This window comes from Amblyomma mixtum, chromosome 5, assembly GCF_055824585.1.
Source record: "Amblyomma mixtum isolate Tamu chromosome 5, ASM5582458v1, whole genome shotgun sequence".
Taxonomy (NCBI): Eukaryota; Metazoa; Arthropoda; class Arachnida; order Ixodida; family Ixodidae; genus Amblyomma; species Amblyomma mixtum.
The window spans coordinates 191,585,454-191,612,507 of NC_143016.1; the positions used below are offsets into that span (position 1 = coordinate 191,585,454).

The 27,054-nt window shown below is 48.4% G+C and overlaps 1 protein-coding gene across 2 annotated transcripts in view; it reads left to right on the plus strand.

Moving 5' to 3' along the window:
- TppII (Tripeptidyl-peptidase II) overlaps window positions 1–27,054 on the plus strand; it is a 96,267-nt gene that overhangs the window by 13,863 nt on the left and 55,350 nt on the right. Inside the window, exons 5-9 of one of the 2 annotated variants that reach the window (XM_089546554.1) lie at window positions 12,026–12,180; window positions 14,874–14,971; window positions 15,051–15,116; window positions 16,787–17,015; window positions 26,006–26,136. In XM_089546554.1, coding sequence (XP_089402680.1) covers window positions 12,026–12,180; window positions 14,874–14,971; window positions 15,051–15,116; window positions 16,787–17,015; window positions 26,006–26,136 — 679 coding nt within the window. The remainder of the gene's footprint in view (window positions 1–12,025; window positions 12,181–14,873; window positions 14,972–15,050; window positions 15,117–16,786; window positions 17,016–26,005; window positions 26,137–27,054) is intronic. The other variant, XM_089546555.1, reaches the window with a different exon arrangement.

A 27,054-nucleotide genomic window follows, 5' to 3' on the forward strand; every position in this document is an offset into this window, starting at 1 on the left:
TACTACGGACTACTACGTATTACTCCGCCGATGGCAGAGCGGCAAGCCGCCACGGGACTGGCTGAAAGGCACTCCACGCGTTGTTCGACTCCGCCCACCATACGAGGAGAATTTTAAAAAAAAAAGGCAGGAGCTGGATGTTAATCCGATTTAATTAGGGAAATCGGCCACACAGGGCAATAAATCGAAGTTTCTAAGAATGCTCGGAACGTGTAGATGGAGTTCCCATGGAAAAAAGACGAGTTCAGGTTCCTCTTCGCTGCACCTTTAATAGCCTCCTGGAAGGAATGAAGGTCATAAAAGTCTTCCAGTTTGTTGACAATTTCCTGGTGCTCTTTAATTGCACTCAAGAAATGGTTTATGGGGGTTTAACGTCCTCAAGTGACTCCAGCTGTGAGGGACATTGTAATGAAGGACTTTGGAAATATTGACCACCTGGGGTTCTTTAATGTGCACTGACAGAACACGTGCTTCCATTGAAATTCAACTGCCGTGGCGTCAATCGAACCTGCGTCTTTCAGGTCAGCAGCCAAACTCCATAACTACTGAGCCACCGCAGCAGCACTGTACTCAGGGATGTTTAATTTGGAAGTCTTGGGAGCCTTAACTTTCCTAGGACTCAGTCTTGAATTTAAGGTAGATCATGCCTGTTGCACGTGTAAACCTAGGGGCAACAAACCCACTCTTCCGTTTGACTCAGCCCATTCAAAACTAGTTAAAAGGAACATAGTTGAAGCTGTATTCAGAAATGCTCTCACAAAATCCTGCGTTCATAACACTGAACAAAGTTTCTTAGGGCAGACAGGTAGGTTGGAAAAAGCAGGCAACTGTTCTAAGCTTCTGGCCTCGGTTGCTGGAGTTATGCTGAAGAAATCTAACCGACCTGGAACTGAAGGAGGACAGATGCGCAGAAATAAATTGGTTCTCCAGCATCAAATTTCGCACAGCCTGAGAGAAAATTCAAAGAAGGGTAGGGTTGAGGTCGCTTTCAGTGCCCCAGAGCTGTTATCTCGTCTCTGCAGTCGTGTGAGCAAGCCTAAAAAAGAGAGCAGTATTTGCACCACTCACCACAGACAGCCCTTTGCTCAGTGCTCTGAGTCAGTAATTTATTCCATTCTTCTGTCTTGGGGCAAAAAGTACTTTGTCAGACCTGTCCGGTCGCTGCAAAAAGGGAAACTGCATAGGTTTTAGAAATCAACTAGCTTAAGAGGGTCGAATGTGTGAAACCTGCACTTAAAGCATGCGAAGTCGTTTTGGGCTAGCACTTGAAATATTGAAGTAATCATAGAAAAAAATCCGGACGCTCTTCAAGCTTCTCCGCAGTGCACAACGCCAAGTGGGGGGCGCATGATGACATCATCGAAGGTATCGGTATATTTTTAACGCACAAATGCCTGCTTTGAAGGGAAAAAAAACAACGCCACTGAAGGCGAACCCTGCCGAGAGTTGTTTGGCAGCCTCTAACGAGTCAGGGCAGGGTGTGGCTGACAACAGCGGTAATTTGAAATCATACCTTCTGTGACATCATGCTGAGTTTCCCTGCACTCCTCTGGTGCATTGAGGAGAAGCGCAAAATTCAATCGTCGATTACGTCACTATTTTAAATGCTAGTGCGAAAACACTTGGCATGCTTTACCTACAACCTATATAGATTTGAATCCTTGAATATGCGAAGTTGTCATAAAAGTGCTGCAGTTGCCCTTTAATGAGAGATTGAAAGGAAACAACTACAGTGTGAGTGCTCAAAAGTTGCGCCGTCTTGGCATTTACTGCAGGGATTGTAAAGTTTTTGACACAGGCTGCTTACCAGACTTAAAAAAAAACGCTGTGTTTGGGAGACACGTTGACAAGCTCGCATGTGAGATTAACGAAGCTGCCAGCATATCAAAGTTGAACGATCAGTGCGTGAGCATGCCTTCAATTTCATTGTCAGAAAAAGAAGGAGCCTTTGTCTCAAGAAATTCCAGATTTTAGCAACATCCTTTAGAACGCAAGTTGTTTCTCATTTCTAGGTTTTTCTTTTTGCCCTTTCTAGTTGAACACCGCTATTTTACCTGCTTTTTTAGCCATGTTATTTGTTGGGGTTTCATCCTTTCACTGTCATGCGTACCAATCATGTTTTTATCTGATCATCGCTGTTTCTAATTTTTTTTTGCCGTGCTCACTGTTGAGCTTTCATTATTTTTAGTGTTCATATTGTTACCCATCATTTCATTGCGGTTTTTGGCATTTTTAATTTTTGGCCATGTTCTTTGTTTTATATTTCTCGCCTTAAAAATTTTGATTGTGTCTTTGTTGAACCTTATAATTGATCCTTTGATTCACTTTGGGTCTCTTGGCACTGATTGATTCTTGGCTGTTCTTTGAAGAGAAGCTTTTCCAACTTGGTCGCTGTGTGTGGGAGTAATGGTTGGTCTGGAGCTATCTCTGTATCCTTCTTCACGGGTTTGTTTTGTTTCCTGCAGCCTTGGTTGTGTGGCCTGATTTCGAAATAAAACTGTGGGAAGGAAATGGGCTATGTAGCACCTACACGTCTATGCGGGAACCTTAAGGGACTGCCAGTGTTGCTCCAAGTTGGATCTATCGGATGTGAGGGCTAATTTTTGTGCGATGTAGCCATGCATTTTCCTCTACATTGACTTTGTAGCTTTTCGATCTAACAGAGTGATAATCAACCACAGTGCTTGCCCCCATATTTAATCAGCTTTGAATTAGTAAAGAGCTTCCACTGCTCCGTGTGTTCTCTCAGAATGGAACTTCCATAGCAGGTCTCTAGTGGCATATTGACGACAGTCATTGTCTGGTGAACATCCGCTTTATGCAGTTGGCATTCTGGGTGAGGGCCATTTTGTGGCATGATGGCGAAGTGTTGGCATTGCTTGAAAATTAACTGGGGGGTGTGCGGGAAGGAGTTGAACCACATGAAATGGAAGGATGTTGCTCACAAGTCACCATCATCGTAATCAGCCTGACTACGCCCACTGCAGGGTAAAGGCCTCCCCCATGTCTCTCCAGTCAACCCTGTCCCTCGCCAGCTGCTGCCACTGTATCCCAGCAAACTTCTTAATCTCATCCGCCCACCTGATTTTCTGCTGCCCCTTGCTATGCTTGCCTTCTCTTGGAATCCACTCAGTCACCCTTAAGGACCAGCGATTATCTTGCCTTCGCATTACATGCCCTGCCCAAGCCCATTTCTCCCTCTTGGATTTCGACTAGGATGTCATTAACCTGTGTTGGTTCCCTCACCCACTCTGTGTGCTTCCGATCTCTTAACGCTACACCTATCATTTTTTTTCTTTCCATAGCGTGCTGCGTTGTCCTTAACTTAAGCTGAACCCTTCTCGTTAGCCTCCACATTTCTGCCTCATAGGTGAGTACCGGTAAGATACAGCTGTTGTAGACTTTTCTCTTGAGGGATATTGGCAAACTGCCTGCCGTATGCGCTCCACCCCATTCTTATTCTTCTAGTTATTTCCCTCTCATGATCCGGATCAGCTGTCACTACCTGCCCTAAGTAGACATATTCTCTTACGACTTCCAGCATTGCGTCATCAATTGTGAACTGCTGTTCCCTTGCTAGACTGTTGAACATTACTTTGGTTTTCTGCATGTTAATTTTCAGCCCCACCGTTCTGCTCTGCCTGTCTAACTCATTAATCATGGTTTGCATTTCATGTCCTCAGTGGCTTAGCAAGGCAATCATCATCAGGATTAATGTGACAAACTAAAAGAAGGTGATCTCTTAATTGGTGCAGCTTGGAAGTGTTTGTATATATGGGCAAAGCTTTTCGCTCTCTGCTGGATTTCATATTTCCAAGCACTGTAGCATTTCACTGACACTTGGTAAGGATGTTGTGCTCCTCTTGGGCTGACTTTTATGAGTGACTTCTCATTGAGAACAAGGAGACGGTGCTTCTATGCTCGGATGCCAATGGTTCCTGCCGTGCTAGTACGAATCGGAGCTTGGATGGTTCCATGTGTGGAACAATGAGCTGTGAGCTGCTACTTAGCGCCACTTGATAGCAGGTAGAGCAGAGTTGCAGCAGGTGTAGGATGCCCTTCTAGGAGACACGCATCTTTGAGGGGATGCTGATCAAGAAAAAGGCTGGTTGGCACCGTCCAAATGTTCTTCATTATCAAGCTGCTGGGGGCGGGGCACGTTGCCAGAGAATTCTCAAATTCCAAGGTGTCTGTAGCTTGTAATGCCACGAAAGGTTATGCAAAAAAAAAAAAAGACGACACGAAGACACGACAGGATGAGCCCAAACTAACAACTAGTTTAGTCAGAAGTTTACACCTCTACATATAAGACAAGCAGGTGCATGCGCTGCGGATACACTCGCAGCATGCCTGATAAACGTGATAACACCATCATACCCTACAAGACAGATCTTAACAATGCTGACTCGCTTCTATACAAAGTAAGAGACGTATCGCTGATGCAATTATGTGCATTCTTTATCAAGAAGGATTCCATTATTTCTCGCCCCAGGGCGTTGCTGCCCTGGCCTAGAATCTTGATCTCATTCATATGTGGCCTGCATTGGCATTTTCGCAATGCTTGGTCAAAGTCTTGCCACTTTCCCTATCACTACATTGCCTACATTGGCCAAACAGGATGCTGCGTTAATGATCGTGCAGGGAAGCATGAGCACACTTTAAGTGGTAAGGAAAGGGGCAAGAGAAAAAGGTGCTGAACAGCAGCTTGACAAGCTCCCACCCCCCGTGGTTACATTGGGAACAGCAGAGCACACAGAATGTGTATGTATACAATTCATCATGTACCACAACTATCATGAAACGTTGTGATATACAAAGCAATCATGGGTGAAGATGTGAAGCAGAGGTAGACTGACAGGTGCTTCACATAACGTTTTATCTTTGTTCCTCTCTTGTTCTCTGATAGCTGAGCTTGCAGTTTCTTCTTTTTTCCAATTTTTTCGCTTGGGAGGATTCGGGGTGTGGACTTCTTTTACCTCATCATACCCGAAGACTTCTTCAATGAGCTGCTCCCTCAAAGCCAGATGATAAAATTTGGCACGTTAGGAGAGCTCTAAAACATCAGGATGGGTGATTATTGATGTGGTTCAAAAGCCAGGACACTGCAAGTCTTGTCAATAGATGCTGCCGCCACTGAATCACCCAGGTCGGTTACGTGCAAAAAACAAACAAACAAAAAAGCGAAAAACTAAATTTGGGATATGATTCTTGATGGCAGAAGGCCAGAATAGATTATTCCTGTATTTTAGTGGAGATATAGTCGCGGCAGGTCAACAATTCCAATCGATATGATGATTTCAATGTACTTCAGCATCTCCAATGGATTCACGTCTTCTCATGAGCCATCACACCGAGCGTATGTTTGCCTGTCCAAAATCTTCATCCATGCATATTTATTAGTGTTTTCGCACGTGTTCTTCATCACTTCACCCTGAGGAGCATAAAAAAAAAAGTCGAGAGGTTGAGCGAATTTCCGAGCACCGCTTTGCAGCGATGCGCCAATATGGACACCTGGCTGTCGTCTTGGTTGAAAAATGCGGAACCTGGAGCATTTGGCAAATTGTTTTCGCCATACGTTGTGAAGACCCTGAAGCACAAAAACAATCTACTCTCATCAGTTACAAACTGCATGCACCGCAGAAAACACAGAGCGAAGGAAAACAGAACCTGCATGCAAGTATGCGCTGACGTTCCAGGCCCCTGAGGTGAAGTCTCGCTGTCTTAACCGAAATCTGGCATTTGTACATTGTTGCCTGACTCATAACCGCTGTTTTCATAGCAAAAAACGAAACCGAAACTGGCCAATGTGCTTGGTGTCAGCTTTCGCTTTCAAGGAGTGCGCGGCGATGCGGACGCCATTTTCTCCAGCTGACTTTGCTGTGGCCATTCAAAGTTTTATTTTTCACGGTGCCCCCTCATATTGAAACACCGAAACAAAAATTGAAATCAAAAGAACAGTTGTTGAGCACACAAACTAGATGGCGCAACACGTCCACGACGCTTCGAAATAAGCTTTTTTCTGCGGGCGATTTGAATCATTCATATGTGAACGATGGCCTATGGCGCGGTAGCAAAAGAGTTAATGCCAGCGCAGCGAGCTGTGGAAAGTAAAATGATACGTATAACCTTATGAAACCAGAAGCGGGCCCAGTGGGTGAGGGAACAAATGCAGGTTAGTGACATCCTAGTCAAAATGAGAAGAAGAATTGGCTTGGGCAGGGCATGTAATGCGAAGGCAAGATAACCACTGGTCCCTAAGGGTAACGGAGAAGGCAAGCACAGCAGGGGGCGGCAGAAAGTTAGGTGGGCAGATGAGATTAAGAAGTTTGCAGGGATAGGGCGGCCGCAACTGGCGTAGGACGGGGTCAGTTGGAGAGACATGGGAGAGGCCTTTGCCCTGCAGTGGGCGTAGTCAGGCTGATGATGATGATGACGATGAAAAGCACTGATGTCTGCTCAACCACCAGTCTGACCGGTTGTATGGTTGAAAAAAAGTTGTCAGTAATGCATTGGTGTCCCAATAGAGTAAAACCACATTTATTGGAACGTCAAGGGACTGGAAAATAGGTCTGAATGATCTGAAGTTTGCACAGTCGAATGACTACAAAAAACCTTTCAGAAAACTGTTTTGCACCACAGCAAATTGAACTGATGGAAAGATGAGCAGTTTTGGTTTGCTTTGTAATGAAAACTGCATGGCAGTGACGATTTTTCACAGTTACGTCATGGTGTACTGTTTGCCGTCTGTCATGAATATCGAAGGAGAACTGCTTCAAAATAATAGGGCCTTCTGTGGCCTCCTTCACAGGTTCTACACAGTAGCGGTGGATCCACCACACAGCGAGCAGCTTGCGATGACCACGCATTTTCGGCAAACGACCACATAGAGGGAAGTGAAGGCACGCACATTTGCCTTGGAACAGAGCGCCTAAAAAATAAAAAGACCAGTGAAGGTTGCTGCTGACACTTCAGAATCACTTGGTTTTATCAGACGGCACCTCAATATTTCCCCTCCTTTCATTTGCAGTCTAGCCTACAAAACTTTCGTCCGTGCCAAGCTATGCCCGGCTGTCTAGACGAGGATTAATGTCATTCCGCCAGAAGTTAAGAACATGAACCAAGCTGCACCCCTTTAGCTCGGTCCTTCTAACAGCCGAGAAACTAGAATTTGCTTCCCCAATTTGGAACCTACAACAAGCCTATTTAACTGACAGTCTCGCCAGATGTTTGCAGCACGACGGAAGGCAGAGCTGTCTCATCCAATTGGGGCTCCAGGAGCACAAAACATAGTCCCTCGAATATTTGAGCAGTGTAGGACTATTAATCAAACAATAAGCACAGCAATCGAAAACATAGTTTGGACTGGTAGATTTAGATGGTAGAGAGTGCTTCAATCACTGGTGAAATTAACAAAGCCCGCACGGACACAGCTCTGCGGAGGCCTGCTGCGAGGTAGTGATGTGATGCCATTTCCCAACATGGCGTCGGCGAAGTTGGTTGTGTTGCCTGTGTGCCCTACACCGACAGTGCGCTGCTGTCCCAAGCAGGTGTTCGCATTTGGCTTCTTGAAGTGCTTCGCGTCGAGAGGGGGCAGTTCAAATACGAATGCGCTCATCAAGAGGACAGCAAAACTCACCCAGGTGAGCGAGCGAACGCTTTACCAGTGAACAACGCAGACGTTGAATGCGGGCTGAATGTTGTCCCCGAAGAAGCCGGCAGCGTTACAGTGATGGACAACATGCTGTATCATTCTGTGAAGCAGTGCAATGCAGCAGATGAGCAGCCTCAAAAAAGGACATACAGACTTGGCTGTCTGGAAAAGGTGTCGCGTGGAGCAGCATGTCGCTACTCCACGCGACACCTTTTCCGGACAGCCAAGTCTATGTCCTTTTCTCCAGTCCCTTGACGTTCCAATAAATGTGGTTTTAATCTATTGGGACACCAATGCATTATTGATAACTTTTTTCAGCCATACAACCGGTCAGACTGGTGGTTGAGCAGACAGTGCTTTTCGTCATCATCAGCAGCAGCCTGACTCCGCCCACTGCAGGGCAAAGGCCTCTCCCATGTCTCTCCAATTAACCCTGTCCTGTGCCATCTGCGGCCACCATATCCCGCAAACTTCTTAATCAGATCAGCTCAACACTTGCGCTGCTCAGTTACGAAGTCCGCAACCTTTTCCTCCAGTTCGACGTGACCGCCACGGCGAGGCATTTGCAGTCGGGCTCGCATTTAAAAGGCACCTCCCGCTGCAGCCGCCCCCCGCGGATGGTTGACTCCTTCACACCCAGCCGTCTAGCTGCCTCAGAATTTCCGAGCTTTTCAGCTATCAGGATGCTTTTCTCTTGAAACGAGTGTCATACTTAGCACGTGTTGCCATCATGTGGATTGCAGTAAGCAGTTGAAACAACCTAACCATGAACGAACACGGCGAGACCAGCATGGGCACTCAGTCAACACTAAGAATTACTTTTGGTTGTAGTTTTGACTTTGAATTTGGCTGGATTTGGCTTCTATGATAGTCAGGTTGCCAACACAACATCGCAAAACTGCGGAAACCGAAACTGCCTTGGGGAGTTTGGTCTGCCGCTGCTCCGATATGTGATGTGCCGTGCTGATCGCTTTAGGGTATTTGTAGCTCGGAGTTCCCATTGGTCGACCAATGCGACATTCTAACTGTTTTTTCGTTCCCCATTGTTGGGGGCTGACCTGCATGACACAGCAGCCAATATGTTGCAAAATATGTCATAGCGAGCTTTTTTTTTCAGGAATATTCGATTATAGCGTGAGGTGTAACATTTCACTTCTAATTTTGGTAAAAAAACTCGCATTATAATAGAGTAAATATGGTATCTAATACCCCTCGCTGGAGTCTCTAAAGGGTCCCTGAAAAGGGTGTTGGAGGTTGGCTAATAAAGTGTTTGCATTATGTGGAGTACAGGCCCCTGAGCGTTCATGCTGCATACGAGATCTCAAAAGTGAGCCGATAATTTACAATACAGTTTTAAGAACTTTCGCTTCCACGCCTCGCAGCAACCAGTGGTGTCGAGCTTTCGCTTGAATCCGCGTGCATTGCGTCGTGTAGCGCTCTTTACGTCAGCAGTGGAATGCCATCATTGCTGGGGAAAAAAACAGCGCTGAGAAGAAAGAAGAGGACAACAGGACCGGCCCTCATCTCAGCGCTGTTTTTTCCCAGCAGTATGTACCAACCAGCTCAACTGTCCGTTTTATTTAATCATTGGTTTTTCGCGTCAGCGCTGTCGATGCCAAACCACTTTAGGAGGTGTTGGCTCCGCCTCCTGGGGAATTCCCATGGGCGTCAGCGGAGGGGCCGAATGTGTTTAGCCGGCTGACCGACATTTGAGCGTGCAAAAAGTGACGAGAGGAGAGGGAAAGGTGCAAAGATGCGGAAATCCAGATTTTGACTACAGGTAACCCAGCGTCAATACAGATGCGTGCCAATATCTGGTAGTGAAGTGCAGAAAACGAAACTGTTCCATGTCAGGGCGACTCCAATTGACACAACCCCCTTCAGACCGCATCTGAGTTAACCACTTGGAGGGACCAAATTTTAAGCTCAGGCAGTGCCGCAAACTGGACGTATCCAACCTCAGCCGCCACTTTTTCTTGCGCCGCGAGCATTTGAACAAGTCAAGAAGTTTGAATTAAGCGAATTTAAGACAGTTGAATTAAGCAGCTTTAAAATGCGTTGAAGATATAGCCTAGCCAACCGAAATCTTGAAATGTGTTTAAATTAACCGCTGTATCTTACTGGTACTCACCTATGGGGCAAAAATGCGTAGGATAACGAAAGGTGTTCAACTTAAGAACAGCGCAGCGAGCTATGGAAAGAGGGAGTGGATCAGTGATCAAACAGAGTTTGATGACATCCTAGTCCATCACTTCATTTTCCTTGAAGACCCCTAGTGGGATGTTACATGAGGAATGGGATTTACAGGATGCAGGCGTTGAAAGCTGTCATAAACTTGATGGGCAAGTTATAATGTTGAGAAGGCTGTTTCGGTCAGCTGCTGCTCGCCAAAAAATTGAGTCAGTAAAGACCTTAGTGCGGGTACCTTGGCGCAGAACTTGGACGAAGGTGACCGATGCGATGGGATCTGCGTAGTAGGGGATACGCAGACGTAGGGTTCTTGCCTCAGCAGTGAATAAAAAACTTGCGGAACAAGACAAAGCTGGCCGTGTGGCAGCGAGCAGAAAGATTACACAAGCCTGATTGCAATTTTAATGATTATATGCGAACGTCACATGAGTATGGAGAACGAATGAAACTGGTGGCTCTGTTTTGTACAGCTTCGAGGGCATTCGTTAAATATTCTTGACGAGGGTTTCAGATGGCTGATGCGTATTCTAGTTTAATTCTGATGAGCAAAATGTTGAGGGGCATCCCGCTGGTGACGTTTTAAGAAGCCAAGTGTTTTATAGCCGATGATATCAGGTTAGTTGCATGCGAATTCCAGGATAAATCATTAGAAATGGTGATAGCTAAGTATTTGTATGACTGGACAAGGTCAACAGGGGAGTAAGTCATCAGCCACTCTAAACACCAGTTTTGCACATCATTTAGATGAAATCAAGAGCAAGAAATGGGCTTGGGCTGAGCATGTAATGCGAAGGCCAGATAACCCCTGGTCCTTAAGGGTAACAGAGTGGATTCCAAGAGAAGGCAAGCATAGCAGGGGGCGGCACAAAGTTAGTTGGGCGGTTGAGATTAAGAAGTTTGCAGGGATAGGGTGGCCACAGCTGGCACAGGAACCGATGATGATGTGAAGATCGTATTGGAGTAACGCTATTTCAAGGCAGTCTGATTTATTAATGATGTTTCAAGCATTTGTGTTTAGCAAATGCACATGTTTCTTTTGAGTTTGAGAGTGACGTCATGCCTGAGATCCCGCAGCAGGTGATTTCACGACGAGTGATTGTATAGTGGGTGATTCCACAGTGAGTAATTCCATAGCCTGAGTTTCCACAGAGTGATTGATTAGCCATAACTTGGATGCTCCTGTTTTGTGTTTGATCCCAAACAAAAACATCTTTTTCGATCCTCAGCCTATCATGACCGAGAAAAACCTTCTTTTTAGCATCCTGTTCCGCCTTTGCACTTTCCCACATCAGCTTGTGTTAAAAGAGTCGAATTGGAATAGTTGTTTTGAGTGAAGATACCGGACCCTTTTAGTTTCTTCACGTTTACTTGTGTTGCTTTTTTTTTCAGCAAAATTTTGGAGATATACAATAACTGGTCTTTTCCCGCTTTGATTTCTGAGCCTGTGAGCGCCCAATAGACTTTACCTTCACATTAAGTTTATTATTGAAGACTTGCTTTATTTAGCAGCTTCGCTTTACAGGCTGAAAGAGTTTGAGTGCCTACTTGTTCAGATCTGCACACTTGTATGGCTCCCATACAGGAGGCCAACAAGGCCATTTCTCTTGCTCATCAAGTGGACCTGCACTTTAGTTTGCCCAAACATGGGCTTGGGCAGTGTGGAAGGATTCTTGTATCCAGCCGTCGCTTTCCTCCTGCACAAGGCAGTCAGCAAAGGCGTCCTTATAAGACCTAAGCGCCACAGACACAGAAATGATTCTCTGTGGGTACAAATTTTGTGTGTGACTGATGTATTCTTCACAGTCTTGTGTGATGTGCTAGGCCTAACGCAATGAGCCAAGCAGCCCATAGTGAGTCGAGGACGCTGCGTAGATAGCGCACCGTGAAAGGCAAGGCAGTAAGCAAAGGCTTCCATTCTTTGTGGGTACAAATTTTGTGTGTGACTGATGTATTCCTCACAGTCTATTATGTGATGCGCTAGGCCTAACGCAATGTGCCAAGCAGCCCATAGTGAGACGAGGATGCTGCGTAGATAGCGCACCGAGGAAGGCAGCCTTGCAGTTTTTTCCCGTATTGCGACCAGTGCACGAATGTAACGTTGTCTTTGTACGTTGGCTTCCTGCCAGCGTTGTTTGAGTGGGGAGAGGTGGCGAGTGACGGAGTGACGGAATGTGCTTGTTCCAGCAGCCGCAGCAGCAGCAGCAGCTGAGCCTGGAGCAGAAGCTGGAGCGGGAGGAGCGGGAGGCCCAGGTGGAGGTCTTGGCCAGCCTGGAGAAGAAGTTTGAGGACGCGGGGCCGGTCTATGACTGCGTTGTCTTCCACGACGGGGCCACCTGGAGGTAGTGGCGCTTCTTTCGATTTTGAATGACGTGTGTCCTGCTGGGGAGATGGGCTCTTTCAGCAATGTGCGGCTGTGGGGTAGAATGAGCAGACCCGCCATTGTGAGCCATTGTCACGGCTGCCTGCTCCGCATGGACTGCACGGCTTCATTCCCTACCTTTTTTTGCCCTTGGGCATGTGGCAAAGAACCGCCCGTGTGAATGGGGCTGTTTTCTAGCTTTCAGCAGGTGGTTTCTTATTCAGTGTCGCTCATGCTCAGACCTCCGACCCCAAGACTAGGACGCACAGAATCTTTGTCCAGCTTTATCTGCTGCTCCCCACTTTCCATCAGCACTATTTTTTTCTTCTTATTTTGACAGATATTGGCTTTGCAGTGTGAATGGATTCCCCAGCGGCAAAACTCTGCCCCAGCAGCACCAGATAGCTCTGAAACAGGCCCAGTGAGACGCTGCCGCTTTCTTTTTTTGTTATGGCTAACTTGGCGGTGCTGCCCACACTTTCGGTACGCATGCGCACGAGTGAAGAATGGCCAGAGGGGTGAGTTGGTGCATGATGAAATGAATGGCGGCGCAACAAGGACACTAACAAGAAAGGGGACACCACATGCGGAGGGGTCTATGTAGGCCAGATGGGTCGCTGCACTAACGCCAGGGCACGGGAGCATGAAAAATCGTTGGAATACGGAGGCGGGTCGAATTTGCCCCTACATTGTAAAGATTGCATTGCGAGTGTGAGGCAGTGCTTAACGGAATAAGGATTCTGGGCAGGAGTCGCGATCAGATGGCATGTGAAATTCTGGAGGCTTTTATGATCAATAAGAAGGGAAGCACTTGTGTTACCGACCCTTCAGTATCCCTCTGTAGAAATGAAGTGTCCTTTCTGGATAGTTTTTTGTGACGTCATGTACTGTGCATCTTTTCAGCCCTGCATTTTCAGCCCTGCAGCCCTGCACGAGTTCTTAATTTTGTTAGTTTTTGTCTTTTCCTTTTTGTTGTTTTTCGGGTTCTGACTGCTTTTGCTTCATGTGTTTGACTCTGCCTTTGCTACGATTGTCATTTGTTCTTTACTTTTTTTACTTTTTATTTTCGGTGTTTGGTTTCTGACTGATTTTGTTTCTCATGTATGACTCTGCTTTTGCTACGAGATGGCCTCCTCTAATTTCTGTTATCAGAATCTCTTAGTTTTTTTCTGCAGGGTTTCTTCTCTGTTATCCTGATGTTGCTGCTTTTTTTCCACGTGTTTGGTTCGGAGCGATAATGTGATGAGTGTAATATGCCTGAGCTGCATGTTTAAGTATGCCACCTTTTCGTGTAATAAACAGTTGGTAGTGTGCGCATGTGGTGTCCCTTTCTTGCTAGTGTCCTTGTTGCGCCGCCGTTCATTTTTTCATGCGCACGAGTGAACGTAACACACGTGGCCACTGAATTAGCAGGCATACGAGAGGCCGTCCATTATATTGGTGAGCAGACAGCCAATCAGTGGACTATATTCTGCAACTCAAGAGTCACATCGCTGATCATAAAAACTTTCATGAACCCTGGACGTGCGAGCAGCTAACTGCAAATTGCACTTTTGCTAGCTGAGGCGTTCCAGTGCTGCCACACCATCAGGCTTCAGTGGATGCCACCCAACCACTGCAGTATAGCGGGAAGTGAGAGCTGGCTCATGCTGATCGTTCTTCCATCCAAGTCAAGGAGTGACGCAGCACCCTTACCGGCTCATTCAATGCACTGGAACGATGTGAACCACCAGCAGGGCCTCGTCTCTCAGCTTGATGCTGGTTGGTGACTTCGCCCACCATCAGATGTTATGCGACGTCAAGCTTCATCAGTTGCAGTTTGGTGTAGCATGCACTGAAAGCTACCTGCACAAGACTGGTGTTGAAGCAAGCCCGAATTGCTTGAATTGCAGCCATCCAGAGACAATGCATCATATGAATTGCAAACTACACTGGTGCGGGGAGGGCCTTGGAAAATGCTCTCAGTCAGCTGGACGGACACCCTCTCTCTGAGCAAACTACCCTAGATGCCAGGGCGAAACTTACTAACGGCTGGTCTGCAGTGAAGGCTGTTCTCAGGTTTTTCAGTGGAATAGGCCTAGATTTCCATGTGTGGGCTGTGCTGTGCGTGTATACAGTGCAGACCATACATGTGCTTACGCGTTTGTGCCGGGACATGTGTCTGTGTACTTTCAGCTTTTTCAGCAACAGTGCGCGATGTGAGTGCACACCCGTTTGTGCCGGGATGTGAGAGTGTGCAGAACCCTTCTCTGCAGCCGTGTGTGGTGTGTGTGTGTATGCTGCATAAGGAAGACATGTGCTCGATGTGCTACACGTCATCTCGGGAAATGAGTGCTGCCCAGTGTGTGCGTAGTCTCCTCTAACCCACAACACTCCCAGCAATTCATGGCATCATCACCCTCCACTTGCACCCTCACTCTCCTTTTACTTTCCTTTTCCCCTTCCCCAGGGGCATCCCTCATACCCTGAATCACTTTGAGACATGAAACCCCCATAAACCGTAAACCTTGCACAATTTGCGACCGTGCACCAAGCTGTTGTTTTTAGAACATTTTCGTGGTAGAGAGGGGGCAGTTTCTCTCAGCTCTCAGTCACCTCTGAAGGTGGTCCTGAAATATTGTGCTACTATTGCATGTTCTCAATTGTCTCGACTGAATTTCCCAAACGATGCAGGGCGGTGGTGGACAGCACACAGCAGGGGGACCTGGCCAGCTGCACTGTGCTGGGCAGCTACAGTGAGACGCTACAGTACGCCACCCTCACCAAGGAAGGCGAGTAACTCCTCCGCATTATTGACAAGAGAAGGAGAGTCTGGGTAGCTCAGCTCACTGCTGTTGTATTCCCCTCCAGACTGCCTCAACTACGCCGTCAACATCCACGATGAGGGGAACCTGCTTGAGCTGGTGGGCAACTGCTGTGAGTGTCTTTCAATTCTGGCTGCTGTGTGGTCTGCACAGATTTCTGGTACTTAGATTCACACTGCACTATTGCAGTCTTCCGGGTCATCTTAGCGCATGGCTAGACAGATCATACACTTGTCATGCCGGTTGGGAAGCAACTCTCAGTGGACACTTTGCTGGGATGGGTGGAAGTTAGGGTGTCCCCTTTGAAATGTGGGGGGGGGGGGGGGGGGGGGGCAGTTGCTGCTTGGCATTTTCTTTTCCCTCATATTTCTTTAAGCGGCCCGTCAAGCTTAGCAGTACTATCTATGAATTCGCCATTTCTGTTTGCATGCATTTTTTAACCCTGAATGAAGTATTTACCGTATTTACTCGCATAATAGGCGCACTTTTTTTCCAGAAAATCCGGCTCAAAGTTCTGGGTGCGCCTATTACGCGGGGTAAATTTTCCGGAAATTTTTCGACTCGCAAAATTGAACACACCGCGTAAACGCACTCGTGTACGGGCCGCACCCCGTTTTCGCGAAGAAAATGTTAAAAAAAAAATCCGTGTAAGGGTCGCACCGAAACTTTCCACGACACACGCGGGAATAGCCTTTGTAATGCACGCGCCGAGGCCTCCGCGATCGGCTCCAGCTGCGCACAACGGGCGCTTGATCGCGGAGGCCACACACGTGCACAGGAGCTTCCAGACGCCGCCCACGGACGGCGCCCAAGGCCAAGCTCATCATCATCATCATCGTTTTCCTCCGCCGCGAGCTTTCGCTATCTATATCGCCATCAGCATCACCAGCTCGTTTTTTTTTTGTTGTTGTTGCTGTCAAGTGCCGGGATTTGCGCGATAGTTATCGTGGTTTATGGCTTTGCCGCGGAGCGTTGCTGTTTTAGCACGACAGGCAAGCAGCTTAACAGCTACATGGCTGGGAGTTTGCTCTCAAACGCGGCAAGCGTGCGGCAGGTCAGAAAATACGATGTGGCCGAGAATTGCGGCAGTTGCGACTGCGGCGTCCCTAAATTTTCGCACGCGACTCCAAGCGCCGAGGTTTTCGTGGGCCTAAGTCGGGAACGTTTCCGGCTGGAGATGAAGCTTTCCAAACAGACGTTTAAAGTGAGCATCCCTGAAAACTGTGTGCGGCTGTTCTACGTGATGTCGTTGTACGTGCTGTGGGTCCGCAGCAGCTGCGACGGCAGCAGCACTAGTAGGGACTAGTTGTCAGTTCAGCAAAAACTTTGTTAAAATAAAGATTGGGAAGCGGGGGGTGGCGAGGCGTCAGCTTGCAATCGTGTAAATACAGTACTGATCACAGTGCCAAGTTCGGGGTGCGCCTATTATGCGCGGAAATAAAAAAATCTGATTTTTCGCGCCCTAACTAAGGGTGCGCCTATTATGCGAGTGCGCCTATTACGCGAGTAAATACGGTACATACCTGCCACACCGTTGCGCGCCTTGCATGGTGCATGTGAAGTGTATTGTGCTGCACTAGAGCAGAATTAGCTTGTTCTCCTACGACTATGTGTGAACTCTCGATTGTATTAGAGGCCCGTGGTGTACTGTGCGATGTCAGTGCACGTTCAAGAACTCCAGGTGGTCGAAATTTCCGGAGCCCTTCACGACGGCGTCCCTCATAGCCAGAGTCGCTTTGGGACGTTAAACCCCATAAACTAAACTAAACTAAACTGTTCCAGCGACGCATGGCACCCACGTGGCGTGCATTGCGGCGGCCTGCTTCCCGGAGTCGCCCGAGCGCAATGGCGTGGCCCCCGGGGTGCAGCTGGTGAGCGTGGCCATTGGGGACCTGCGGCTGGGCTCCATGGAGACCGGCACCGCCCTGGTGCGCGCCCTGGTGCGCCTCCTCCGCCAGGGCTGCCACCTGATCAACATGAGCTACGGGGAGCACACCCACTGGGTGGGAGGGTGAGTCGTGTGGGGGCTGCCCACAGTGTGTGCGGGGGGGGGCACACCGGGAGGGAAAATTTGTGTGTGTATATTTGTACCCTTTATTTCACAAAAACATGGATGACTTCAGAACTGTTGGAATACACATGTCTACGTTAGCGGAATAGCAGCCTTTATCGGAACAGCAGCGTAAGCGGAATAGCAGCAACTATATTTAGGAATCTGCAAATATTCAAATCTTTTGCGTACAAATCGAATTGTTCTGCACTGTGTTCTTGTGCCTTTGTTCTGCACTGGGTGTTGTCAGGAGGATGATGATAATGACTCATAAATTCGATCATGGCAGAAACACAATATCTGGGCAGATTATTCAAAAATTGAGTTTAAAGTGCCGAGAAGACAATACAAGTGCCACCTCTTCGCTTTCTTCTTCGTTGTTTATTGCGTGGACGGATCGCATTAGGACACTGTTAGGATTGGCCTAGTGCAAAGTTCAGCAAGTGAGCTCTCCCACATGACACCTGTTGTGAACTAGGTGGACGACCATCTGCTTTCTTCTCCTTAGTTTATCTCGTGTACTGATCACATTATTACATATTTGGAAAAAACAACGCACCCTTAAGATACGGACTGAGCAAGATAGGATGACACAGCATAACTTTGCTTGAACCTCTGATCTCATGGGTCGGACTGCATTGTCGAAAGTCGGACTAGGAGCCACCTCCCCTTTTCGAATTCCTCTTGCCACTTCGTACTTATTGTAATTAAGTAATGCGCTCTTCTTTGTAACAGCTGCATTCCTGCTACCTTTTGCCATTGCATATCTTTCATGCTCCATTCGATATTCAGCACCGTTAATTATCCACACCCTAAGAAACTTTTACTTAACCACTACCTCTAGCATAATCTCCTGTGTCCTGTGCTCACTGCCTTCATCATTAAATGTCATGACAGCAGATTTTGCCTTTTGTAATAGATACTAAAGTGCAAAAAGACGAGCACACGGAAGAAATGCCGCACACAACAAGTGCTTACAGCAACAAAAGCGGATTTATATCCGCACTGAGAATAAATAGCAGTTGGGAAAAAAATGTCAAGGAACAAGACGGAGAAAAAATGATTTGCCATTACTACCCAAAAATGCAAATTCTTTCCCCGAACAGATGATTCCCTGACACATCCTCCTGTCTTGGCAATATATTATGCCTCCTCAATCTCGCTTGTCCTCGGCGCACGGAGGCACATTCTTCTTCCCGCATGCTGGTAAATTGGTTTTTGAGGAAAGGAAGTGCCGTAGTATCAGTCTTGCATATCTTTGGGGGGGGACAAGTATCTCTTGTGTCTCGTCCTCGTTTCTTTCTCGTAGTGTGCATGGTTTGTGCTATTTTTTCTCTAATTCAAGTATGCACCAACTAGCCAAAAAAGAGGTGTTAATCAGGCTACGAGAGACGCCGTAGTGAAGGGCTCCGGAAATTTTGACCACGTGGAGAAATTTCAGTGTATTTCTAGGAAACATTCACTGATAAAATGTTACAAGATTTCTTATTCATATCAGCAGAGTCCGAGTTGAGAAATTTGTAATTTTAGTTGTGTATTGGCCTCTGCTGGGAGGCAAAAGAAAACTCCTGCAGTTTTTTGTGATCTGCTGGCTCAGAACAACAGTCCTGGGTTACTTTAGGAGAGACGTGTGTTGCTCTGGTTATTATCGTCTACGTAGCTGTCCTCTGCTCTGAGAAGCTTGCAACCGCTTTCCTTCTTTTTAATCTTGAGTGCAGCAGCAGCAGCAAGCGTTACTCTATTATTTGCCTGAATCAGATGTTTGTAGACAAACAACACGGCGATATCTATTCTCTTGTTTCCACATTTGTTCAGAATGTGATTTTGCTTGTTTCTTCGCACAAACTGCACAACCATGTTTTGCATTCTGCTTGTGAACCCGAGCACATTGTCAGTATCAGCAGTGTCGGCTGTCTCACCAACATTGGCCTATTTCTGAGCTATGGTGATAGGATTGTTCCCTGAGGGAACACTTTCACTTCCAAGTTGTTTTGTCATTGATGCTGTTCTAGATCGTTACATTTATGTGCTAGTCTGTTTGAGGTGTTGGTTTGCTTGTAACAATTCTTTGCTGCTTTATTTCATCTGCTGTGGTTTTTCACTTCCATGCAAACACCTGTGCAGAATGAAATGCTTTCACATTCCTGCCCTGCAGTCGCATTTAAAACTCTGAAATGCTTTCGCCAACTCATGCATTCCAGTTATATCTGTGGGTACTTTTCCAGTGTCTTCTTGAGCATTTTTTATGCCCTCTGGCATCATATTAACACATGACACACAATTTGCGCAGTGTTTGGGAGCAGTGCGCAGCAAAATCACACACAATTTGCATAGTGTTTGGCAGCAGTGCGCAGCAAAATCACACAATTTTCGCAGTGTTTGGCAGCAGTGCACAGCAAAATCACACAAAATTTTCGCATTGCTTGGCAGCAGTGCGCAGCAAAATCACACACAATTTTCGCAGTGTTTGGCAGCAGTGCACAGCAAAATCACACACAATATTCGCAGTGTTTGGCAGCAGTGCGCAGCAAAATCACACACAATTTTTGCAGCGCTTGGCAGCAGTGCGCAGCAAAATCACCTGCAATTTTCGCAGTGTTTGGCAGCAGTGCGCAGCAAGATCACACAATTTTCGCAGTGCTTGGCAGCAGTGCACAGCAAAATCACACACAATTTTCGCAGTGTTTGGCAGCAGTGCACAGCAAAATCACACACAATATTCGCAGTGTTTGGCAGCAGTGCGCAGCAAAATCACACACAATTTTCACAGTGCTTGGCAGCAGTGCACAGCAAAATCACACAAAATTTTTGCAGCGCTTGGCAGCAGTGCGCAGCAAAATCACATGCAATTTTCGCAGTGTTTGGCAGCAGTGCGCAGCAAAATCACATGCAATTTTCGCAGTGTTTGGCAGCAGTGCGCAGCAAAATCACACACAATTTTCGCAGTGCTTGGCAGCAGTGCACAGCAAAATCACACACAATTTTCGCATTGCTTGGCAGCAGTGCGCAGCAAAATCACACAATTTTTGCAGTGTTTGGCAGCAGTGCACAGCAAAATCACACACAATATTCGCAGTGTTTGGCAGCAGTGCGCAGCAAAATCACACACAATTTTCGCAGTGCTTGGCAGCAGTGCACAGCAAAATCACACACAATTTTTGCAGCGCTTGGCAGCAGTGCGCAGCAAAATCACATGCAATTTTCGCAGTGTTTGGCAGCAGTGCGCAGCAAGATCACACAATTTTCGCAGTGCTTGGCAGCAGTGCACAGCAAAATCATGCACAATTTTCGCAGTGTTTGGCAGCAGTGCACAGCAAAATCACACACAATATTCGCAGTGTTTGGCAGCAGTGCGCAGCAAAATCACACACAATTTTCACAGTGCTTGGCAGCAGTGCACAGCAAAATCACACACAATTTTTGCAGCGCTTGGCAGCAGTGCGCAGCAAAATCACATGCAATTTTCCCAGTGTTTGGCAGCAGTGCGCAGCAAAATCACAATTTTCGCAGTGCTTGGCAGCAGTGCACAGAAAAATCACACACAATTTTTGCAGCGCTTGGCAGCAGTGCGCAGCAAAATCACACACAAGTTTCGCAGTGTTTGGCAGCAGTGCGCAGCAAAATCACACACAATTTTTGCAGTGTTTGGCAGCAGTGCGTAGCAAAATCACATGCAATTTTTGCAGTGTTTGGCAGCAGTGCGCAGCAAAATCACACACAATTTTCGCAGTGCTTGGCAGCAGTGCACAGCAAAATCACGCACAATTTTTGCAGCGCTTGGCAGCAGTGCGCAGCAAAATCACACACAAGTTTCGCAGTGTTTGGCAGCAGTGCGCAGCAAAATCACACACAATTTTTGCAGTGCTTGGCAGCAGTGCACAGCAAAATCACACACAATTTTTGCAGCGCTTGGCAGCAGTGCGTAGCAAACTCACACACAATATTCGCAGTGTTTGGCAGCAGTGCGCAGCAAGATCACACAATTTTAGCAGTGCTTGGCAGCAGTGCGCAGCAAAATCACACGATTTTCGCAGTGTTTGGCAGCAGTGCGCAGCAAAATCACACAATTTTCGCAGTGCTTGGCAGCAGTGCACAGCAAAATCACACAATTTTTGCAGCGCTTGGCAGCAGTGCGCAGCAAAATCACACACAATTTTTGCAGCGCTTGGCAGCAGTGCATAGCAAACTCACACACAATATTCGCAGTGTTTGGCAGCAGTGCGCAGCAAGATCACACAATTTTAGCAGTGCTTGGCAGCAGTGTGCAGCAAAATCACACGATTTTCGCAGTGTTTGGCAGCAGTGCGCAGCAAAATCACACAATTTTCGCAGTGCTTGGCAGCAGTGCACAGCAAAATCACACACAATTTTTGCAGCGCTTGGCAGCAGTGCGCAGCAAAATCACACACAATATTCGCAGTGTTTGGCAGCAGTGCGCAGCAAATTCACACACAATATTCGCAGTGTTTGGCAGCAGTGCGCAGCAAAATCACACACAATTTTCGCAGTGCTTGGCAGCAGTGCACAGCAAAATCACACACAATTTTTGCAGCGCTTGGCAGCAGTGCGCAGCAGAATCACATGCAATTTGCGCAGTGTTTGGCAGCAGTACGCAGCAAAATTGCACACAATTTTCGCAGTGTTTGGCAGCAGTGCACAGCAAAATCACACAATTTTTGCAGCGCTTGGCAGCAGTGCGCAGCAAAATCACACACAATATTCGCAGTGTTTGGCAGCAGTGCGCAGCAAAATCACATGCAATTTTTGCAGTGTTTGGCAGCAGTGCGCAGCAAAATCACACACAATTTTCGCAGTGTTTGGCTGCAGTGCGCAGCAAAAGCAGTGTTCCTTATACAGTAATCCCTCGTTATAACGAAATCGCTTTACTCGAAATATCGCTTTATTCGAAATTTCTTCCGGTCCCGACCCAAAGGCATGCATTTTAAGCCGCATTACTCGAAGCGCACGAAGGGCTTGACACGCTTAGAGCGAAGTGGCGAGCGGAGGCACCGCCGCCGCCGAGCGGAGGCATCGCCGCCGTGGCAGCAACCTTTTGCGCATGCATTCCAGCGCGCATTCCAGCGCGACACTCTCATGCTGAATTCCAATGGCAGATCGAGACCGCTCCGTAGGATCGCGTACGGAGCGCGTCGGAGCGCGTAGCTTCGCCACCTCCCATTTTGCGATTGGAATGCGAGTGCTCTCTCGGGAGCTAAAATCGGGAGCACGACGCCAGCGCCGCAGCGGCGAGCCGTGAAACTAGGCGCGCCGCCGGAGCGGACGCCCTGCTAGCTTCGTGTTCGAGTCCGACAGGAGTTGCGCGAGGCGCGATCTCTGCGTTGACAGACGCCGTCTGGGCGAAACAAAAAGGAGGTAGTACGAAGGCCGGAATGTAAAGCCAAAACCAAAGCGTATGTACAGGATGGTCCACCCTCCGTGAACACGCGAGTACGCGGCCGCGGTCTTCGGAGAGCCAGTGAGCCTGTCCCTACCGTTCACGAAAGAAGTGGCGGACGACGCGCAGGCAAGTCACTCGCTGTTCGATTTTCCAGCCTTGCGACTGCGAGACGCAAGCCGCTGAACCAATCAGCGAGACAGTCGGGCTTTCGGCAACGACGCCGCCCGCGGACACGCAGAGCGACGAACTGCGCTGCCCCCCGGACAACGTTTCTCCCTGGCTGCCGTAGTCGTCGCTAAGCCTAAATGTTTTTCATCGATGCCGCAGCTGAGGGCCCTTCGGAACTGGCCAGCGCTGTAGTAAAGGTGCTACTCGCGTCACCGTTTTACTGTGTTCCTCGTCTCATAATAAAATAAAGACATGATCGATTTCTGCGACGCCTCCAGCAGCGGAGCTAGCAGACAGCAGGCCAGCCGCACTGGGCGTCAGGAAGAAATGTGCTTGTATCGCAGTTATCACTTCTACCAGCAACTCGGTATTGGCCAACGATCCTCAAAAATGATTCATTTGTTACATTCCTCTACTCCAGGGCTTGTTATGAACGCAAACAAAGAATATTAGCGCATTTTTCTGACGCCGGCGGCAGGCATATACAGGCCGGCAGCTTCACACTCGCTGTCCGTTTCAGACGAATCTTCACTGCTGGACTCTGAGCTTTCAGTGCCCGAGTCGGAACTGTCACTTCCATGAAGCAAAATTAGTGCCGCACGGCTCGAAGCAAGATCATTGCCGTCCACTGTTGACTGGAAAGTGCCCGGCTCGCCCGGCTCACCACGTGCGACGAAAGGAACGAAGCGTCTGCTGCCGGTCGCGACCGGAAGCAGACGCGGCAGAAAAAAAAAAAAACGTCACGCGAGGTTCCGGTCAAATCTGCCGATTTCGGCGGATCAAGTATTGCTGCTCCACGGAGCGATCCGGGATTTACGCCTGATCCCGATCTGCCATTGGAACATACAACTCGCGCTCCCATTTTACCATTGGAATACGACTGATCCAAACCGAGCAGAAAAACTTGATCCCGATCTGCCATTGGAATTCAACATCAGTCTTTCGTAACCCGCGCACCCCCCTACAAAAGTGGCGACTGCCCCCCCCCCCCCCCCCCCCCCCCCCCGCCTTCCCCCCTCAATGTCACACTGCTGGCTAGGCAGGCAGCTGCGCATTTGTGTCCGCTCTCCCAGTGCTCTTTCCTCCCCATCCCACTTCCTTTCTGTCGACACGCAGGCAGCGGGCGGCTCAGCCACCAGTGGACGAACACCCCCTACACTGAGTAGGCAAGCCGTTTCACTTCCTCTTTCTTCCCGCAACCGGCGCCTCAACGCTCTTTCCAAGGTCAATGCTCTTTCTCTTCCCTCTTCTTTCGCTCTTCGGTCTGCTAGCTTCTCGCACGCCAGTTCTCCGCTCACTCGTCTCCTCGCTGCTAGCTACGACGTAGCGCGCTCTGCCTTCTGCGTCGCCCGCCGCGTGCGTTTGGATCCCGGCTGTAGGCCGTGTGATTAGTTGAGCGTGCCTCACGTGTGCTTTTGTGGTATTCAATCATAAATGGCTCCGTCAGTCTCCGGGCGAAAGTGTCTGACTTTGGAGCAGAAAGTTTTGCTGATAAAAGAAGTGGAAAAAGGCGGCCGGCAGAAAACCGGCATTGCGAAGGAATTTGGCATACCGCCTTCTACTTTGTCAACTGTGTTGAAAAACAAGGAAGCTGTGCTGGATGGCTTTGAAAAGAGCTTCTCTGCGAAGAGAAAGAGGAATCGCGATTCGAAATATCCGGAAGTGGAAGGTGCACTTCTACAGTGGCTCAAGAACGCCAGGAGTGCAAATCTCCCCGTACATGGACCTGCTCTTACCGCAAAAGCCGAAGCTCTCGCCCTTCAAATGGGCCATACAGATTCCAAGTGCAGCAATGGCTGGCTGGAACGGTTCAAGAAACGACACGCCGTGACCTCGAAGTCGATCGTCGGCGAAAGCGCAGCCGTGAACCGTGACACTGTAGACGTATGGCGCCAACATCGGCTCCAAGCTCAACTTGAAAAGTATGCAGACAAAGACGTCTACAATCTAGATGAGGCAGCATCTTTCTACAAGATGCTACCGAATCGCACGTTCACTACCCCTGGCGCATCCTCATCCGGAGGAAAACAGAGTAAGGAGCGTGTCACGGTGCTCTTTGGTGCCAATGCAACAGGCGAAGACAAGCTTCCCTTGTTAATACTGGGGAAGGCAGAGAAACCGCGGTGCTTCCGAAATGCAGCGATTCCTAAGGAGTGCATCTATAGGAACAACAAGCGGGCTTGGATGACTGCAGCTATTTTCGAAGACTACGTGCGCCTTATGGATAGACGGTTCCGCGCAAAGAATCGGCAAGTGCTGTTTATAGTTGACAATTGCCCGAGCCACGGGAAGATCGAAAACCTGACGGCAATCACTGTAGAATTTTTGCCTGCCAATACAACCGCGGTACTGCAACCGATGGACCAGGGCATCATGGAGACCACCCGGAAGCTGTACCGCAAGGCTTTTTTGCAGCGCATGCTCACAGCATATGATGCCAGCAAGAGCTACAACATCGATTTGCTTGGTGCGATCCACTTGCTGAACTTATCCTGGAAAGAGCTCGCACCTTCGAAGGTCGCGAACTGTTTTGCACATGCCGGCTTTTCCCGCGCCGTCGTCAGCGGCCCTGACGATGACCAGCCTGAGGATGACCAACCTGACGATGACCGGACTTGCAGTGATCTTTACGAGGCCGTTTATGAACTTTCTGGCCAAGAGGTAGAAGGAGACTTTGTGACATTCGCGTTGGCTGATGCTGCTGCTCCCGTGGTTGCCCCAGCGACGGATGCGGATATAATTGAAACTCTTGGTGGTCCCGACGAGGACGAAGAGTCGGCGGACGAAGAGCCACGTGAAGTGCCGACTATGGTGCAAATGCGCGAGTATCTACGCCTCCTGCGAAATAAGGTTGAGTGCACGGGCGGCGACCGCGGCCTCTTGCAATGCTTGGGCAAGTTAGAGCAGGGGTTGCTCGCGCCCGGTATGAACATGAAACAGGCAAAACTCACTGCCTTCTTTTCACTTGAATAAAGTTTTGCTTCACTGAATACATCGTATTTTGACTTTCTCGCAGTTGTGGCGCAATTAAATCTCGACTATTTTAGTTTTTTTTCGAGCGGTCACTTATATCGAATTATCGCTTATAACGAATTTTTTCGCCGTCCCGCTGACTTCGTTATAACGAGGGATTACTGTATCAATGTGCATTGCTGCTGAACTGCGTGGTGAGCTTTTACGCCATTGTTGACCCTCAAAGTGTTGATAGCGTCGCCAGATTTCCACAAACGATGGGCGTGGTTCCAGAGGGATGCTGTGCTCCTGTTGCAGAAGTAGCGTCTGGCTAAAGCAGAGTGCCAGACACAAGGTGATGCCATTCGTGAGGGGATGAGACGAACTGTTGTTGGACCCCACTGATTGTGGGGTGGATTTGCATGTGATGCAGGCGGCTGCTGGACCTGATACACGAGGTGATTGACCGGCATGGGGTGATAATGCTCAACAGTGCGGGCAACCATGGGCCAGCACTGTCGACTGTCAACGCACCGAGCACCATGCCCACCTCGTCTGTGATCCGTGAGTGCTTGTGCGAAGCTGCTTCCTTCCTTGCAAGGCTGCTTACCAGCGCGAGCGCCCTGTCCTACGCCACTGCCAATGAGTCAATAGCAGTTCGCAATTTCTAGCGGGGTGCTGGAAGCAGTAAGGGAATACTTCTACTTAGAGCAAGCAGTGATCACTGATCCAGATCATGAGAGGGAAATAACTAGGAGGATAAGAATGGGGTGGAGCACATATGGCAAGTTCTCTCAGATCATCAATGGCAGTTTACCAATATCCCTTGAGAGAAAAGTATACAACAGCTGTATCCTACCGGCACCCACCTATGGGGCAGAAACTGGGAGGATAGCGAAAGGGGTTCAACTTAAGGACAGCGCAGCGAGCTATGGAAAGAAGAACGATAGGTGTGACGTTAAGGGATCGGAAGCGGGCGGAGTGGGTGAGGGAACAGACGCGGTTTAATGACATCCTAGTTGAAATCAAGAGGAAGAAATGGGCTTGGGCAGGGCATGTAATGCGAAGGCAAGATAACCGCTGGTCCTTAAGGGTAACGGAGTGGATTCCAAGAGAAGGCTAGCATAGCAGAGGGTGGCAGAAAGTTAGGTGGGCTGATGAGATTTAGAAGTTTTATGACGGTGAAGAAGGGGACGCCGACCAAAAGAAAAAACAAAAAAACAACAAGACGTTTCGGCTCCCGTATGGGAGCCTTGTTAATATTGAAATGAAGCAAGGGGCTGAGTGGCATTAAATATGCTTGAAAAGAGGGCGCAGCGAGCGTGCGTAGACTGGGTTCAGATTTCCATCGTTGTGGTTGAGGGTGTGACTAGTGCCCTGGAGTGGGCGTAGTCAGGCTGCTGCTGCTGCTGCTGATGATGATGATGGCAGCATTGTTAGAATTGAATTACTCTGTACTGCATCCACTGCAGGACAAAGGCC